Source organism: Emys orbicularis, chromosome 3, assembly GCF_028017835.1.
Source record: "Emys orbicularis isolate rEmyOrb1 chromosome 3, rEmyOrb1.hap1, whole genome shotgun sequence".
Taxonomy (NCBI): Eukaryota; Metazoa; Chordata; order Testudines; family Emydidae; genus Emys; species Emys orbicularis.
In genome coordinates, this window is record NC_088685.1 from 72,285,730 (window position 1) to 72,302,113 (window position 16,384).

General features: G+C 43.2%; 1 protein-coding gene across 1 annotated transcript in view; it reads right to left on the minus strand.

Annotated features, from left to right (window-relative positions):
- Positions 1 to 16,384, minus strand: part of MDN1 (midasin AAA ATPase 1) — a 172,173-nt gene that overhangs the window by 140,619 nt on the left and 15,170 nt on the right. Inside the window, exons 2-7 of the mRNA XM_065400340.1 lie at positions 13,898 to 14,124; positions 11,250 to 11,474; positions 7,711 to 7,818; positions 7,420 to 7,612; positions 5,311 to 5,523; positions 2,360 to 2,491 (exon numbers count right to left, since the gene is read on the minus strand). Of these exons, the coding sequence (XP_065256412.1) occupies positions 2,360 to 2,491; positions 5,311 to 5,523; positions 7,420 to 7,612; positions 7,711 to 7,818; positions 11,250 to 11,474; positions 13,898 to 14,124 (1,098 nt within the window). The remainder of the gene's footprint in view (positions 1 to 2,359; positions 2,492 to 5,310; positions 5,524 to 7,419; positions 7,613 to 7,710; positions 7,819 to 11,249; positions 11,475 to 13,897; positions 14,125 to 16,384) is intronic.

Below are 16,384 nucleotides of genomic sequence, written 5' to 3' on the forward strand. Positions count from 1 at the left end.
GGTTGCTGGTGAGTATTTGCTTCAGGTTGGGGGGTTGTCTGTAAGCGAGGACAGCTCTGTCTCCCAAGATCTGTGAGAGTGAGGGATCATCTTTCAGGATAGGTTGTAGATCTTTGATGATGCGCTGGAGAGGTTTTAGTTGGGGGCTGAAGGTGACAGCTAATGGTGGTCTGTTATTTTCTTTGTTGGGCCTGTCTTGTAGGAGGTGACTTCTGGGTACTCGTCTGGCTCTGTCAATCTGTTTTTTCACTTCAGCAGGTGGGTATTGTAGTTTTAAGAATGCTTGATAGAGATCTTGTAGGTGCTTGTCTCTGTTTGAGGGATTGGAGCAAATGCGGTTATATCTTAGAGCTTGGCTGTAGACAATGGATCGTGTGGTGTGTCCTGGATGGAAGCTGGAGGCATGTAGGTAAGTATAGCGGTCAGTAGGTTTCCGGTATAGGGTGGTATTTATGTGACCATCGCTTATTAGCACAGTAGTGTACAGGAAATGGACCGCTTGTGTGGATTGATCTAGGCCACACGATCCATTATCTACAGCCAAGCTCTAAGATACAACTGCATTTGCTCCAATCCCTCAGACAAAGACAAGCACCTACAAGATCTCTATCAAGCATTCTTAAAACCATCAGCATTTTCCTTTTCACCTTTCTTCACCCTGACCACTGTGGTATCCCAATTTTTACACTGCATTACACAAATCAGAAATCTTGCCTTTTGATAGCCCAATGGATTAAAAGGTAGTTTCACCCTTGCATGTTTGAAGCCTCGCCTTTTCAACTGACCAAGCAAAGTGTCTCTCTAAATCAGGGGTGGGCAAACTTTTTGGCCCGAGGGCCACATCGGGGTTGCGAAACTGTATGGAGGGCCAGGTAGGGAAGGCTGTGCCAGGCTGTGCCAGGTAGGGAAGCCTGCCCCCCGCCCCATCCGCCCTCTCCCACTTCCCGCCCCTGACTGCCCCCCTCAGAACCCCGGACCCATCCAACCACCCCCTGCTCCCTGTCCCCTGACTGCCGCCCCCTGCCCCTTATCCAACTCCCCCGCTCCCTTACCATGGCATTCAGAGCAGCAGGAGCTCGCAGCCCCGCCGGAGCCAGCCACACCGCCACACTTCCCAGCAGGAGCAGCAGGCCAGAGTGCTGGCAGCGTGGCGAGGTGAGGCTGCGGGGGAGAGGGGACAACAGGAGAGGGGCCGGGGGCTAGCGTCCCCGGCCGGAAGCTCAGGGGCCGGGCAGGACAGTCCCGCGGGCCGGATGTGGCCTGCAGGCCATAGTTTGCCCACCTCTGCTCTAAATCAAAGACCCTGTTTATGGCAGCCATCAACACCTTCCATCATAACAATATCTCCACATCCCAGGGCTGCCCATCACCCCAACAGAGTATAAAATATTGACACCCTGAATGACTTACATCCCAAACAAAAAGAAAAGAAATAACGGGTTGGAGGAAGGGTAGGGTTTGGGAGGAAGTTGCCATACAAGGAGCTTGTTGGTGAGGGAAAGAGGATGGCAGGATGCAAGGAGTCTGGTGCATATAATAAGCTCAGCATACAGAAGTGAGGAAGTGTACAATCCTCTGTGTACACTTGAGTGGTAAAATACTCAAATATAGAGAAGGTGTTTATAGGAAAGCATGGATTATAAAGTAAAAATACAGATGATATAAAAAATCCAGGCTACATTAACCTGTAGTTTACCTTTTAAAATAAGACACTTCAGAATATTTCAAGTAGCCCCATAAAATTGCTTAAGACCTAAATTCATAAGGAGGCTACATATTTGCTTTGTTATAGGGTCCCTATGGTTTGAAAGTCTGCATTCCAATAAAACTAAAACTGGCAGCAGAGTTAGTCCCATAAAGGATGCTTTATAGAGCTATGAAAAAATAACTGGATACAAGTAATAATTTGAATTTTTGCAGAATGTCAATACAATATTTATATGAGATCCCTCTTTGTAGAAGGCAGTGTAGAATTCCAGTCACTGATATAAGGAAAAGATCTCTCTAATGAATACTAGTTCTATAACTGACTATTAGGAATCAATTAAGATACATGTCACAGTACTTGTTCCAGAGCATAATATGATATAATCTTTTACACTGTCTCAGCTGGGGCAAGGACAGGTGAGTGAAAAAGAATGAATGTATTAATTGGTCAATTCAGTTACCTAATTAATGATTATTTTCTTCCCCTCTCCTCCCGCCCCCTTTCCCCCTCCCCCGCCCAACGCATCAAATCCAAGGTGTCAACACACTACCGCTGATTGGGCATTAGCCTTCAAAACCAACTAGCAGTATGCCTCAAACCATCACCCACTTATTTTACAATGTTGCCTATAGGAGAAGGTAAATTGTATACCACATCCAGAGGAGCATAGTCAATATCCTCCAGCAGAATCCAGTGCCCTTTGGTGACAGCTTGTGTCAAGGTTCCAGGCTGCCATACAAACTCCCCTGGCACATCTGTACAACGATACATACCCAGTAATGTCTGCAAAAAAACAGTTCGCAATAAATAAAAACTGGCTTATTATATGTCTTGATAAACTCAGACAAATAACTTACATAATATATCTAACACCAGTATGCAAGTCATATACATAGCCTGCCTAGAGCCCTGTGTGGATGCAATGTCTCTAGAGCTCTGCCCAGATACAAAATTTGTATGCGCAGCTGATCCACAAAATGGTCCGCAGATATCCACGGATTTGCATGGCTCTATACAGTACAGACCTGTTTACGTGCGGATGTCAGGAGTCAAGCCGTCATGACCAAGTGTTAACGGACTGCAGGTTAAGAGGGCCATGCTGAAATATCTTAAGATATCTATATATACACACACATGTATAATTGTCTAGGATTACATATGTATTCACAGCATCCCAAATACTGCAGGCCTATCTGTTAACGGCGCTTTGCAAGAATATAAATTCAAATGTGTAATCTAATAAAAACATTACTACTACTACACAGGGGTGAAAGTAACTCAGGACACTTACAGGTACAGAGCGGGAGTGGCCCCGCCCCTGGAAGGGGGGGGGGGCGCACGCTTGGGCAGAAGGGGTGGGGCTAGGGGTCAGCATCCCCCAGCCAGCCCTTCCAGGCCGCCTGGTCCGTGCTGCCCGGGGTTCCCATGGCGGTTTAAAGGGACTGGGGCTCCGGCCGCCGCTGCTGCAGTAGCGGCGTCTGGAGCCCCGGGCCCTTTTAAATCGCCAGCCCCGGGGCAACCGAGGGGGGGCAAAAGGGGCAGGGACCTTAAAGCGCTGCAGGGTCCTTTGCCGTGGCAGCGCTTTAATGTCCCTGCCCTTTTAGGGTCCCTACTGGCAGGGCCGCCGACAGGGGAGGGGGGAAGCAACGTTAAGCGCTTTAAGGATGGTCCTTTGCCGCGGCAGCGCTTTGAGGATCCTTTAACGTTGCTGCCCCTTTCCTCCCCCTCCCCCCCGCCAGCGGTAAAGACGTACGACACATTTCCGCTCCGCACTTCCTGTCGATTTCTAGGTCAGTGAGTTAGTGAGCAAATCTGTAGCACTACATAACAAGTTCCTGTACCGCGTGTTAACAAGTCTGGCGTGTTAAATAGGTAGCACTGGGAGGCATGGCGCTATCGCGCGTAAATGGGTCTGTACTGTAAATATCAACACCATCCTCAGCTAGTTTTTTTCAGTATTATGCTAATTTTAGCGTTCATAGAAAAATGTAAGCAACAGCATTATTGAAACACTCCTATTGTTCTCTTAACAGGTATCAGCTACAATCCAAAATGATCTACAGCTAGACTCAGCCTTCTTAGGAAAAGTAGTTAACACTGGAAATGTCAGGAGTATATACACAATTTTTATTAAATCAATTACTTCCCATGGCTTGATCTAACATCCGAGTAATGTAACACATCCCAACTCTTTGTGCCTCTTACATCAAGATGAAACATGGAGTTACTATTCAAGGTACTTATAAAATAGAAAAAAATGAAGTTTTAAAAATAATTTACAACAGCTAATGCATCCACTCATAGCTAGGGTCTTCCGTACCTTTATTAAACACAAGTTTTATCTTTAAAAGGGAGATTACCGACTTGAAATGCAGCCCATTTAAAAAAAAAAGATAAAATAGATGCAGGTATTCCACCTGTCCCTGGATACCCCAATAGACTGTAGTTTCACATCCATATTTTCCTACTTCTAGAAATGTTTTCTACCTCCCCATCCCTGTGTGAAAAAACCACAACAAAGAGGATACCAAACTATATAGGAGAAACAACTAAACTGGAATATAGTCAAATATATAAAGCAAAAATAAGATGCATTTTAAAATAAAAAGCTCTTTCTAGAGACACACTAGAAATTCTGTGCCATACAGATACACTCCTCTTCTAAGCATTTCTTGGATAGTTCAGTTATATATTTAATTTTTTTTTTAACCTTTATACTTTGCTACTTATTTCCAATCCCATCACACTTTCCTGAGATGGTGATCTTACAACTAAGCTCTGTGAGGCAGTTTTATTTCTACCTTTCTAAATATTTCAAAGAGTCGATAAAGAGGACTAGCTCTTCCATACAAGCAGGATAGGCTGCTGCATCTGGCAACAAAATCCTGAAAGTCAACATTGTTTGTGAATGTTAGCCTGCTCACAGAACTGTAGGTGTTTAACAAAGTTACATAAAATTCTTAGTGCCCTCCCAGCCACAGTGTAAAGCGAGAAAATGCATCAGCTCAAACTCACTAGGATATGCATGAAATACCTGTAGAGTGTGCAATTTTCACTAGGGCCCTGTCTACATGACAGAGCTGCACCAATTTAACTTAAAACAGTTTTAAAATCTATACAGTTACACCAGTGCAAACCCTGTGTAGACATTCATCAGTTTAAAAGTAACTTGTTTCAATGTAACTTAAACCCGCTCCCAAGTGTCTTAAGGTAAATAGAAAAAAGCCTGGTGTAAAACTGAAATAAGAGTGTCCATGCAGCCTTTTACACCAGTTACTAAATCATTTTAAAATCACCCCTTTAATTAATCAGAGCAGCTCTCTCAAGTACACAAGTCCTAAAAAATGTAGTAACTTTAAAAAAAAAAAAAAAAAAATTGAGGTGATGCAGTTTTTGTGAAGAATTTAAAGCTTACTAAGCCCGTATCTCGAAGTTTCTCATTTTCAAATTCTTCAATTCCCATTAGGAATTTGGACTTGCTGCAGATCAGTACTTCTTACAAAACTTAAGTAATGTAAGTCCATGTTATAAGGATGGGGTTTTGAGTGTCAAGCATAAATGAGTTTACCCTTCCCCAAATAGCAGGAATATTTTTCCATTACCTTACTGTCTGTCTGATCTCCAAGTTGAACTTTCAGAATATGAGGGGGCTTCATTCTTCCTGTAATGACTCCTAAATACTCAATTAAAGAAGTTTTGCCACATCCTATTGGTCCCTCTAATAATACAGGATTCTGGAAAGCTACTGCCATCGCAAGGTTTTGAAGATTCATGCAGGTAGATTCAACCAGCACAAAATGGTTAATGGTACTTTCCTGTTAGGGTAGAGAACTTAAGTTACCATATTGAAGTGTCTATTCATAGATGAGTTGTGTACAATATTACTGGAATGCTCCAATGCCGCATTCATAAAAATGAGTCTGAATACTAGAAAATGCTGGCTATGTAGCTCTAACTAGGAGCTGCTCCCAAATGATATAATGGGTCATTGAGAATGCAGATTGAACGAACAATATTTAATGGTTAGTATTAAAATACAGATTCAACCCATCAAAAACCTACAATAAAAATATACAATGTATAAAGTCTATGCAATAGCTAATTTGTTCTCAAAAACCAGTCAGACTACAGATGCAATAATGGTAGAGTGATTATTTTAATGTTCCACCAATGTCTATCAGACTTACCCATTAAAAAAATCATTTGATGTATATAGCAAATGAAGTCATTAGAGCAGCTCCCTATTACAGGACAAAGCCTTACCATAATCCAACAGCAGTTGTTTACTGATAACCTTACTCATGAGATTAAAGTGCTGAATCTATTCATATTTGCATAGACAACAACGTGGAGCCACTAAACTCACTGATGTATGAACATTAAAAAAATATACAAAATATTATACACCATCTTTTACTCAGATTATTTTAGTGCGTTTAGACTTTTTAAAGGGAAGTTATATTTTCCAATCAGGGTGTAAAATGAATCATCAACTCATTCTTAACATATCTTAACTTTTCTACAGTTTATTCCACAGAAGTTGCCATTTTCCTGACAAGCAAGGAGAGAGACGTTAGAACAGAAAATCAAACTTATCCTTCTTCATATTTTCAATGAACATTGTATTTTGAACTCCTATTTTAAACAAGTTTCAATTACTTACAAAAATTGATAGATGGTCAATATAGTTTTATTTTGCTTGTAATTTTATTACTAGACAGAGTCCAGGAAATTCAGAAATTAAAAATCCTGTCTCGATTCCCACACTGCTTGAGAAGTGCTGAAAAACTGATGCTCTCCACACACGTCTCCAGATCAGTGCTTTTAGATTAAACAACTTGTGCTAAGGCTGAGCAGAGTCAGGAATTGAACTCAGGTTAGAGCGAAAGCAAGAAAGGTGGTTTGGGGAGTGGTCTAGTCTGAGAGTACTGGCTACAGGAAGCTACAGGAAGTACAGAGGGTGGGAATGGGGAGAACAGGTTAGAGGCAGACCCTTTCTGCAGAACATGGACATGTTTCTCAGTTTGTCAATCTTTACTTCATTTGCCTTAACAGTTTACAAAAAGAAATAAAAGTTTTTTAAAAAACGGTTTAGGTGAACACTTTTAAAAGATGCATATTAAAACCTATCCAAAATGTGCAGAGTCCAGTGCTTTTCCTATCAATTTAAGTGTAGAAATATTTTCCAATTTGTTTTCTTTTCCTGCCTATTAGCAGGAAAGTGGCAGTCTCCACAGAGTAAGTTTTAATTTATTTAAAAAATAAATGTTAAAGAATGTCTGTTATTTTAGGGAGCAACTGCTGGCAAAGAAAGGGTATAAACTCAGATGGTATAAAAATCATTTCTGTGAAGGTAAAATTACTGTTTCAGACCTCCTTGTTGGCTAGGCCATGACTCCATGTTCTTGAGAAAGCCTCTGGATTTGGAAAGGAGATACTATATAGAGCTGGAACATTCTCTCAGAGCCAGCTTACAAGAACGGATACGTAGAAACCGAACAAATCGCCGTGTTAACCCCTACACTGCTTCATTCCAGTACACAGCTCCTCTGAAGTACCAACATTCCACTTCATAGTGACTTAGTGCATGGCACAGCTTGAAATAAAATTTGCCGCAAGTACTATATACATTCAACTTCACTTAAGAAATTAACAAAGGTAGGTCAATTCTTAGCATTCATATTTTAATAAACAATCAAGGCTGTACCTACCTGTTCTTTGGGCACAAGTTGTTGCCTGGGTAGCACAACTCCACATACTGCTATTACATTTGCAGAGAGGTCACCTGATACGATGTCTCCTTGTGTGTACTGCAGCCCTTTCTCTCTCTGCCAAAGAGATGTGTCTGGATTGGCCAAAACAAGGGCTCTCTCCACATTCCGCATCTGTGATTCTTCCAGTAGCCTGTCAAATTAGTATCCACATTCATTATTGCAGTTGGATGTCATTTACACCAAATATACTTAATCATGCAATGTATTCAATGTGAAAATTCATCTTACTTTAGTCTGAAACGTATTAATTCATCTGGATTGAAGATCTTCTTAAGGAAAGATAATTTGTGCTCATCGTTCATGCATGTAACCAAAGCAAGGCAATTTGAAGTGTACCTGCAAAGAACATTTTGAACAAAATAGGTTTCAAAAAAGAAGAAGAAAGAAAGAAAGAAAGAAAGAAAGAAAGAAAGAAAGAAAGAAAGAAAGACACAAAATTCTAGAAGAAGAATCTTGTACATCTTTTTCCCCCACAGGGGTTGAAGAAAGAAAGAAAGAAAGAAAGAAAGAAAGAAAGAAAGAAAGAAAGAAAGAAAGAAAGAAAGAAAGAAAGAAAGAAAGAAAGAAAGAAAGAAAGAAAGAAAGAAAGGACACAAAATTCTAGAAGAAGAATCTTGTACATCTTTTTCCCCCACAGGGGTTGGTAGAGTGAAAGCATTGACCTCCCCAACTACAGTTCAGCTATAGATCAAGAATGTGTTGTCCAACTCTTAGTAGAAAAAAGACTCACCTTTTGGCATATAACTAATAGAGGCAATGAATTTTGTATCGTAAGCTATAAAAGTTTGCTACCCAAGGCAAATACGTAGTACCATTTTACAATGATTTGCTGTGTCCTGTTTCATATTTTATTGCCTCGCTTCACTGAGTGCTCTTTAACTGTCTTTATTTACAGTATAATAATCTAAAATATTCCTCCAGAGAAAACTGACTCAAGTCATGGCATACTGAAACAATGTGCCTCACAATCTAACAAACCTTTCTATAAGTAGGGTATATTGTGGCAGACACAATAATTAGGTGCACTTTTTAAACAGAAACATCTCTTGGATATCTTCACCTTAAATGGAGGATGTGGCTTTCTATAAGATCTGTCTTTCATCTAATTCAGCAGCTAGATTGGCCACAGTATCAAGAAATCAAGACATTAGCTCAAGGCTCAGTGCTAACAGAATCCTAAAACCACTTCAAATCTTTTGACTTCACTACTAGATACAGCTACCTCTTCAAATAATGAATACGTAACTTAAAAAGCATTAAGTACAAAATCTTACAGACAAATACATTTTTCATCAGGTTTAGTCAGTTCTCGTTTTCTGACCACCATCAATGTTCACTGAGGCTGAAAGAGGAAAGCCCCCCGAAGAAGAGTGGCTCAGCACAAAATTTAAAATCAGATAGTTTCTCCCTTCCAAAATTACTGTAAAAAAGCCATGTAAACCTACTCCGGGAAATGAACCATAATTCTAAAACGATAACCTTATCTCATGCCTTACTGTCAAGAGAATTTAGTGTAATAGTGTATTTTTTAAAATTGGGACAGTTAACCTTTCTTCACTCCATTGTCCAGGGGTCACTTTGACCAGAAGTCATGATGAAGAGCTATTGAAATCCATCTGTGAACTACCACCATAGTAAGCAAGCTCCCAACCTTTCAGATAATTTTGGATCTTTTCAAAAGGTGCTATGAATGTTTTGTGTATCTTCCTGGACCCAAAGAGAGCTCAATGACTTCCTTGGGCTCTGGTGTGAGGAGCACGTGCAGGCACAGCTCGGAAATTCAAGCCAGAACAAGATGATCTACAACAGGGGTCTCAAACACACGGCCCCCAGGCCACATGCAGCCCGCGGCATTATTTGCTGCGGCGCACCAAGCTCCCTGCCCTGCCCCCCGGAGTTATTTCCTGCGGCCGCCAAGCTCCCCTCACCTGCCACCTCCCCTCCCCCCCAGTGCGCCGCGTCCCCACTCCTCTGCCTACCTCCGGGCGCTTAGCGCTTTCCAGGAGGGAGGGGGGAGGAGCGAGGAGCCGCGTGCTCAAGGGAGGAGGTGGAGAAAAGGTGGGGCAGGGGCAGGGATTTGGGAAAGGGGTTGGAATAGGGGCAGGGAGGGGGCGGCGTTGGGGTGGGGATTTGGGGGAAGGGGTTGGAATGGGGGCGGGGAAGAGTGGGAAGAGGCGGGGTGGGGGGGGGATCTTTTGTATCTTTATATGAAAAGGAGTCAGTGATGCGGCTCTTGGGTCTATGTACTAGTCCTCATGTGGCCCTCGTGGTGATTTGAGTTTGAGATCCCTGATCTACAAGCACTCGTTGGAAGAAGTGGCGGCTCTGGGCTATTGAACAGCAGCAGTGCCATCAGAAGGAAAAGGAACTGAGGCAGGAGTACAAGCACACAAAGGACAGCTCTCGAAGCCTGGTGCATCACCCACTGACTGCACTTTCTATTCTGGGTGAGGCACCAGGCTTAGAGGAGCTGTCCTTTGCGTGCTTTATCATAATTTACAAAGTTAGGTAAGTGGGTGGGGCTTTTTTCCTCCATTTTTCAGTAGAAACGTTAATGTTTTTAAAAGTTAACGGTTTTTATTTTAACTGAAACTTAAGACTTTTTTCTTAAGAGACGTTGGTAGACATGTATGAAATCTGAACTTCAGTTTAACATATTACTCCTAGGGGAATTCTGGGCCAAAAAAATTAAAAATTCTGCAGTTTTTTAAAATTCTGCATATTTTAGATTATATTCATACAATATAATCACTCCAGTTTGAAATATTTTGGTAATTTATTTAAAAATACCTGTCAACAAGTATGTCAACGATACAGACAATTAATAAAAAGGTTCCCCCAGGAGAAGAGAGTGAAAGAAAGCTCTACGACAGGGGTAGTCAATTATTTTTTGTCAAGGTCCAAATTTCTTGGTCAAGGTCTAGTCAAGATCCAGAAACCAGAAAAAATAAATACAATAATAATAATAATCATGACAATAAGTAAATGAAAACATTTTGGGGTCCATTCAAAAGCGTCTGGTGGTCTGGATTTGGCCCATGGTACACCTATTGACTATTCCTGCCCTACGACAACCAGTTCCAGTTGGGGGGGGGGGGGGGCGGGGGAGAGGGAGGTAGTGGAGGGGTGTGTGGGGCCCACAGAACCAAGATACCTGCATTCCCCTCCACCCAGTGCTCAGCTGCGGGGCACCCCCCAGCCCAGACACTCGTACCCAACTCTCCCCAGAGCCCAGCCCCTGGGCACCCCCCCAGCCCACACACCCGCACCCTCTTTTCCCCAGAGCCCAACCATGGGGCACTCCCCAGCCCACAAACCTCCACCCCCAGTGCCTTTACTCCCCCCTAGCTTCTTTACTGTCCCGCTGGCGGATGTAGTGTGGTACGACCCTGCCCTTCCTCACCGTTGGCCAGAGCTGGGTCTCCCAGGACCTCTCCCGTTCCCAGGAGAATGAGGACCAAGCCGGGAAGTCAGAATGTGCAGAGCCTTCAACCCCACCCGGGCTGGGTGTTCTGCTCACTGTGAGCTGGGCTCTGCAGAGTCCAGCGGCCCTAGTGACAACCAGCAGCCCCAATTCTGTAGGGGAAACATGGATTTCTGGGCAAATTCTGCATTGCGCAGTGGTGCAGAATTCCTCCAGGAGTGGCGCATTCTTTGTCTGGTATTGCTGAAGGTTACTCTCATCTTTCCCCTTAAAAGTGAAGGCTGCTAGGAGAAATTCAGAACACTTGTCCTTGAATGGAAAAGATTTTTGGATTTAAACTTACCAGCGGACCAAAGTATCATGACTCCTTAGCAGCGGAACACACACACTCCAGTCCCACAACTCCCGGAATACAGACTGCTCTTGTTGGAGGAATAGGTAAGCAGCCTCCATGAGATCCCGTAACTTCATCCGTCTGCGCCCATATCGGACTGTGTTTGTATCAGAACTTTCCAGGAAGAGTCTTTGGAACACTGGGGAAGTATCCTTAAAATATCTCAGAGCAAACCTTAGAGAGAGGTAAGTGGAGACATTAAACTAGGCAAATGTGTATATCCAAGTGTGTATATCCAGAAAACAATCTACAAAAGTATTCTAATCCACAAAAGTCCTTAAACAGTAATTGTTGGTACAATGCAAACCAAATGTAAATTGAAGCCTTGTCTACAATTGGAAATAGTACCATTTTATCTGAGCAAGGTGGGTGATGTAATATTCTTTACTGAACCAACTTCCGTTGGTGAAACAAATTTTCAAACTACACAGAGCTCTTCTTCAGTTCTGGGAAAGGTACTCAGAGCATGACAGCTAAATACAAGGTGGAATAGACTGTTTAGCATAAGTAGTTAACATATTCCACCTTGTATCTGTTCCACCTTGTATTTATCTATGACACTCTGAAGCCTTTATCTACACTTAAAACGCTACGTAGACACAGCTGCACTGCTGTCGCACTTCAGTGTAGACACTTACTACAGCAACAGGAGGGATTCTCCCATTGCTGTAGTTAATCCACCTCCCCAAGAGACAGTAGCTAGGTTAAAGGAAGAATTCTTCCATCCACCTATCACTGTCTGCAGAGGGGGTTAGGTCAACATAGCTACATCTCTCAGGGAGGTGGATTTTTCACACACCTGACAGATGTAGCTAAGCTGGTGTAAGTTTCCAGTGTAGACCAGCCCTGACTCCCCTTCCCAGACCTGAAGAATTCTTGTAGCTCAAAAGTTTATTTTTTCTCACCAACAGAAGTTAGTTCAATAAAAAAGATATTACCTCACCCACCTTGTCTCTCTAATACAGTAGAACCTCAGAGTCACAAACACCAGACTACGAACTGACCGGTCAACCACAAACCTCATATGGAACCGCAAGTATGCAATCAGCCAACAGCACGCGCGCGCGCACACACACACACAAACACACACACACACACACAACACACACACCAAATAGAGTACAGTGCTGTGTTAAATGTCAACTACTAAAAAAAAATAAAGAGAAAGCAGCATTTTTCTTCTGCATAGTAAAGTTTCAAAGCTGTATTAAGTCAATGTTCAGTTGTAAACTTTTGAAATAACCACCATAATGTTTTGTTCAGAGTTACCAACATTTCAGAATTATGAAAAACCTACATTCCCGAAGTGTTTGTAACTCTGAGATTCTACTGTATCCTGGGAACAACACTACTACTACTACCATCACACTGCAAACAACCATGTTAGCAGTCATTTGTCAATAGTCAGTTAAACTGACTAGTGCTGATTATTCAGATTACAAGGACAAACAGTGGTCAGCACCAGTTCCACTAACCCGTGTTAACCTCTGGTCATGAGAGGGTTAATTCCAATTTGCTGAACCAGTACTGACCACTTTTATTTAGGTCTAAATTTGGATTTAGGAGCCTAATTTTAGATGCATAGTTTTGAAAATTTTTGCCAATGAATAATTTTCACATAACACTCTACCATGCACGCCAGACATTTTTCTATTTCATTTCAATCATTGAAAAAGATGCATATCATGTTAGACATTGCCAGACATTCATTTAAACATTTCCTTTAATTTAAAACCTTGGGTTTTCTCAGTCAGAGTTTCAATTCAAGAAATGTCCATTACCAAGGCAATAAAAATATATGAAAATACCCACTTTCTCTCTCATAGCCAGAAGATCCATCTATTGACCAGCTACCTAGTACAGGGGTGAGCAAACTACGGCCCGCGGGCCGGATCCAGCCCCTTAGGGCTTTGGATCCGGCCCACGGGATTGCCCCCTGTGGCGCCGCAGGCCCCGCGCCGCTCTCAGCAGCGGCCAGCAGATCCCATTGGCCGGGAACAGGGAACCGCAGGCAATGGGAGCTTCGGGGGAGGTATCTGGAGGTGCAGCAAGGGCAGCGCACGCGGAGCCCTTCGCTCCCCCTCCCCCAGGGGCTGCAGCGCTTCCTGGAGCGGCGCGGGGCCGGGGACAGGGCAGGTGTGCAGGGAGCCTACCCTGGCCCCGGTGCGTGCCGCTGCCACCCCAGAGCCGGAACCCCTCCTGCACCCCGCCCCCCATCTCCCTGCCCTAAGCCCCCTGCCTTCCCCGCGCACCCCAACTCCCTGCCCTGAGTCCCCTGCCACACCAACCCCCTGCCCCGAGCCCCCTGCTGCACCCCGCACCTCTGTGCACCCCAACCCCCTGCCCTGAGCCCCCTGCCGAGGTCCGCACCCCTCCTGCACCCCAACCCTCTTCCGAGCCCCCCATGCACTCCACACCCCTCCTCTGCCCCAATTCCTTGCCCTGAGCCCCTTCCTGCACACCGCACCCCCTCCCACGGCCCTGCATACAATTTCCCCACCCAGATATGGCCCTCGGCCCAAAAAGTTTGCCCACCCCTGACCTAGTATATAGTGAACAAGTTCAAACATCACACAAGCAGACATCACATCACTTACGGAAGCACATCAGGGTGGTCACCAATGAGCTTGCTCATTGCTACACAAAGCCTTTCATGCAGATCATGGTTGATTTGACCACCAGCATTAATGGCTTCTGCATTTCTTTCCAGTAAATCCAGCAGGATTGGTCGAAACTGACGACCAATCAGTAGAGTACATTCTTTATCCACTAATAACTGTGCTAAGGCATTGAGAATACACTGGCGATCCTGCTGAGTCCAGATCTGGAGGAGAAGAAAGAGGAAAAGGACAATTAACAGTTACGATCACATCAAAAATGAGTTATCATTCCAAATCACATTTCAGCTACCTATGTCGCCAGTCAGTTTGAGACTCAACCAGGAATTTTAAACAGAAATCAGGCAGCACAACAGATAAGTAGCAATGGCGGAGGTAATAGGAGGTGGGGAAGGATAGGAGGGCAACTTCCCGTACTCCCCACAGCAGCCTTTAGAGGTGTGTATGGTGCCTTTTCAATCAACTGGCAAAACGAGGTATAATGACACAAATTTTCACACTGGGCTGGAGAGCCTCATAACGGAACGGAGAGCCAGGGACAAAACTAAATGACTCTAAGACCCTATGTGCCAACTTGCAACATTGAGAGTGGGGAGCCAGACCCAGCCCTGTGGGACAGGAGCCGCCCCTGCTGGGTGAGTGCAGGGCTGCCCACCAATAGCCAATCGTATGTCATTTACTCCCCCCAAATCCCATTCCAGAACCTGGGTTCCGCCACTGATAAGCTATATATACACATAAATACTTGTACTTCAGGGCACCCTCTCCAGTCACACCACTGTCACTGGAAATCAATAAGGAGCCTATTCCACTACGCAGCCTGAAAAGCATTTATAGCAGTTATAAAGAAACACCACTACAACCTCGAGTTACATGCCTGTTTATTATTTCTTTTTAAGACACCAAACCTTGACTCAGTCATGCTATAAACGACGTTATTTCCACATTTCTGATAGTGTTTAAGGTACACAACACTTCCGAGAAAAGAAATTTTTTATGTGCAGTTTTGAAAAATATTTTCAACTTTCATGCCCAAGGGACCATTTATACAAGAAAATGCATCACAAATTCTGCAAAAGAGAACAAATAAGACCCAGATTCACTCTCAACACCAGTGCATTCCCATTTGCTTTATGTAAAAAAACAACTAGTCTTTTCTCCAGTCTTTGTTCTGCAGCCTACTGCTATTATCTCCCAGTCATAAAACAGTTCTTGTGGAAACTTATCTCCCTTCTTGTTCAAGGTTCTTTGTGCCTCTGCTTAGCCAAACATAAAGCAGTATAAATACATTCATACACCACTCTTACCGCTTACTCCAAACAACACAATTTGTCTTGACCAGCTCCTAATATACCATTAGTTTTGTTTTTGTGAAACTCAACACTGAGTTTCCCTCACTTCCTCTCAGCTCTCACAACAGAATAAACCTAGACACGACATACTTTTCTCTGACACCAGCTAACTATTTTTATTTTACAGGTGGGTTGAACCAATTGTTTTATGTTCATCAGGGACATGGAAGAGTCTGGTCATTACAGAATTTAAAACAGGTGCCCGATTTTGAGTAGCAAAACTATTCTATTATCTAGCTAAATGGAAATTAAAAGGAACAGTTATAAGGGTGAAATGCCTGAAAACTGCATCAGACTATTTAAAAACACCATAATAGAGGCTCAAACTAAATGTATATCTCCTACACCCCCCCCCCCATAAGCAGTAAGAGGACTTTAAAAAAAAAAAGCCACCACGGTTAAACAGCAGAGTAAAAAAGACAGAGGCAAAAAGTCATCCTTTAAAAACTGGAAGTCAAATCCTAAGAAGGAAAATAGAAAGGAGCATAAACTCTGACTACTCAATCCTTAGCTACTCCAATAAGACAGCTAATGGGGTGCTTATTTTGTTTCTGAGACAATCCTTTGGTTCTGCAGGTAACGAGGTAAAATTTAGGCTGCCAACTAAGAGTAAAATCTAGGACCTCCATGTCAAATGTAAAAGTATAAGGCAGGCTAAGAGAGAATTGAAGAGCAACTAGCTAAGGACACAAAAACAGCAAAAATGCAATTACATCAGAAGCAGGAAGCCTGCCAGTCAATAGGGCCAGTGGACAACCGAGGTGCTAAGGCGCACTCAAGAAAGACAAGGCCATTGCAGAGAAGCTAAATGAATTTTTTGCATCAGTCTCTACTGCAGAGGATATTGGAGAGATCCATACTTTTTAGCAGGGTGGATAAAAATCAATGATTTTTAACAGGCTGAGTGGATGACAAAATGACACATGAAATTCATTGTCGATAAGTGCAAAGCAATTCATATTGGAAAGCATAATCCCAACTATACATACAGAACCACAGGATCTAAACTAGCTGTTACCACTCAAGAAAGAGATCTTGGAGTCATTCTGGGTAGTTCTCTGAAAACATCTGCTCAATGTGCAGCTGCAGTCATAAAAGCTAACAGGAAAGAGAT